Source organism: Hipposideros armiger, unplaced genomic scaffold, assembly GCF_001890085.2.
Source record: "Hipposideros armiger isolate ML-2016 unplaced genomic scaffold, ASM189008v1 scaffold_599, whole genome shotgun sequence".
NCBI lineage: Eukaryota > Metazoa > Chordata > Mammalia > Chiroptera > Hipposideridae > Hipposideros > Hipposideros armiger.
The window spans coordinates 211,153-212,682 of NW_017731949.1; the positions used below are offsets into that span (position 1 = coordinate 211,153).

Sequence of the window (1,530 nt, forward strand, 5' to 3'; positions counted from 1 at the left end):
GGTCCGGAGGCGGCCTCTGGGCTGGATTGTGGTGACAAGGTACGCCAGGCCCTAGAAGGCGCCATGAAAACGCTCTTCGGGCTGTGTGGTGGTGAGGTGGTGGTCCAGGCCGTAAAAGGTGCCTTCCAAATGCTCGTCGGGCTGGATGGTGGTGACAAGGTAGGCCAGGCCCTAGAAGGCGCCATGATCATGCTCGTCTCCGGGATGGACTCTGCCTTGGAAGACTTCTGGGCTGGGGAGGGACTGCGGCTCTGCGAAGGGTGGAAGGGCTCCATGGGGGTGGTGGTATAACGACAGGTTTTGGCGGCTCTTGCTAGTAAGATGTGATATGTCGCTGACACCCGGGAGTATGCTCTAGTGGCTAACACCGTCTCAATCTCGTCCATAGAAAACCCAAGGTTCACCATCTCTCCGGCTACCCAGGGGTCGAGGTGTGTGACACCCCTGGGTGGCTCCACATAGGGCTTCAGCTTCTCTTCCCCCAGATTCACCCACGGGTCGCCCATGAAGTCCCTGATGTTTTCTCTTTCCTCAGGGATGCCGGTGAGCAGTTTGGGTATCAGGTCTATTGCCTCTGGTGACAGATAGCAAGGGATGCAGTATTGTCCGCCCAGGATCTGCTGCTCTACCTCTCTCTTAGATGTTCCGGGGAAAGGGAAGGTGTCAGTCAGCATTACATACAGCAGGACCCCCAACGCCCACACGTCGACCCCGGGGCCGTAATCTTCTTCCATACATAGCTCGGGGGCAAAGTACGGAGGCGTGCCGCACACAGAGCTTAGTGGCGAGCCGTCATAAAATGTCCCCAGCCCAAAATCGGACAGTTTGGCGGTCATGTGGCTGTCCAGGAGGACATTCTCCGCCTTGATGTCCCTGTGGATGATACCTTTCTCGTGACAGTGGTCGACCACGGAGATGAGCTGCCGGAAGACGGGGCGGGCCTGGTCCTCCGACAATGCGGCCGTTGTTCTGAAGGAAGACCTCGATGTCCCCTTCCGGCATGAACTCCATTACCAAGAACAGCTGCTCTGTGGTGCTGATAACGTCAAAGAGCCTGATGATATTAGGATGGCTCAGCGCCGCGAGACAGCTGACTTCTTGAAGAGGTGTGTCATCAGGCTGTTGTTCAATGACTTTGACCGCCACCTCTGTGTCTGTCGGGAGGTGCCGTCCCACCATCACCTTGGCAAAGCCGCCCTCGCGGATTGTTACCAGCAGCTCATAATTGGCAAGATGGTCCTGCCCCTGGTCCACAGGGATGTCTGACCACTCATCAGACATCTCTGATATACTCTGATGTTATTATAATAGCTAACAGCTATTTTGAGTAAATCTCAAACTAACAAAAAACAAAAAATGAGACAAAACAAAGGTGAAGGGAACAAATAAACGGGAACAAATAAAAGGGAAAAAAACGGGGACAACAAGGGAGCACACAAGCTAAACGGTCCAACACCAGCAGGTCACCACACTCAGCTTCCTGGGCTATGAACGGACATAAGCTCAGCCTAGCCAGGGCCTCATATGGAG

The 1,530-nt window shown here is 54.6% G+C and overlaps 1 protein-coding gene across 1 annotated transcript in view; it reads right to left on the bottom strand.

The window, feature by feature from the left end:
* Positions 1–1,281, bottom strand: part of LOC109371898 (serine/threonine-protein kinase MARK2-like) — a 9,503-nt gene extending 8,222 nt beyond the window's left edge. Inside the window, exons 1-2 of the mRNA XM_019624669.1 lie at positions 1,096–1,281; positions 44–992 (exon numbers count right to left, since the gene is read on the bottom strand). Of these exons, the coding sequence (XP_019480214.1) occupies positions 44–992; positions 1,096–1,281 (1,135 nt within the window). The remainder of the gene's footprint in view (positions 1–43; positions 993–1,095) is intronic.
* Positions 1,282–1,530: the final 249 nt, after the last annotated feature.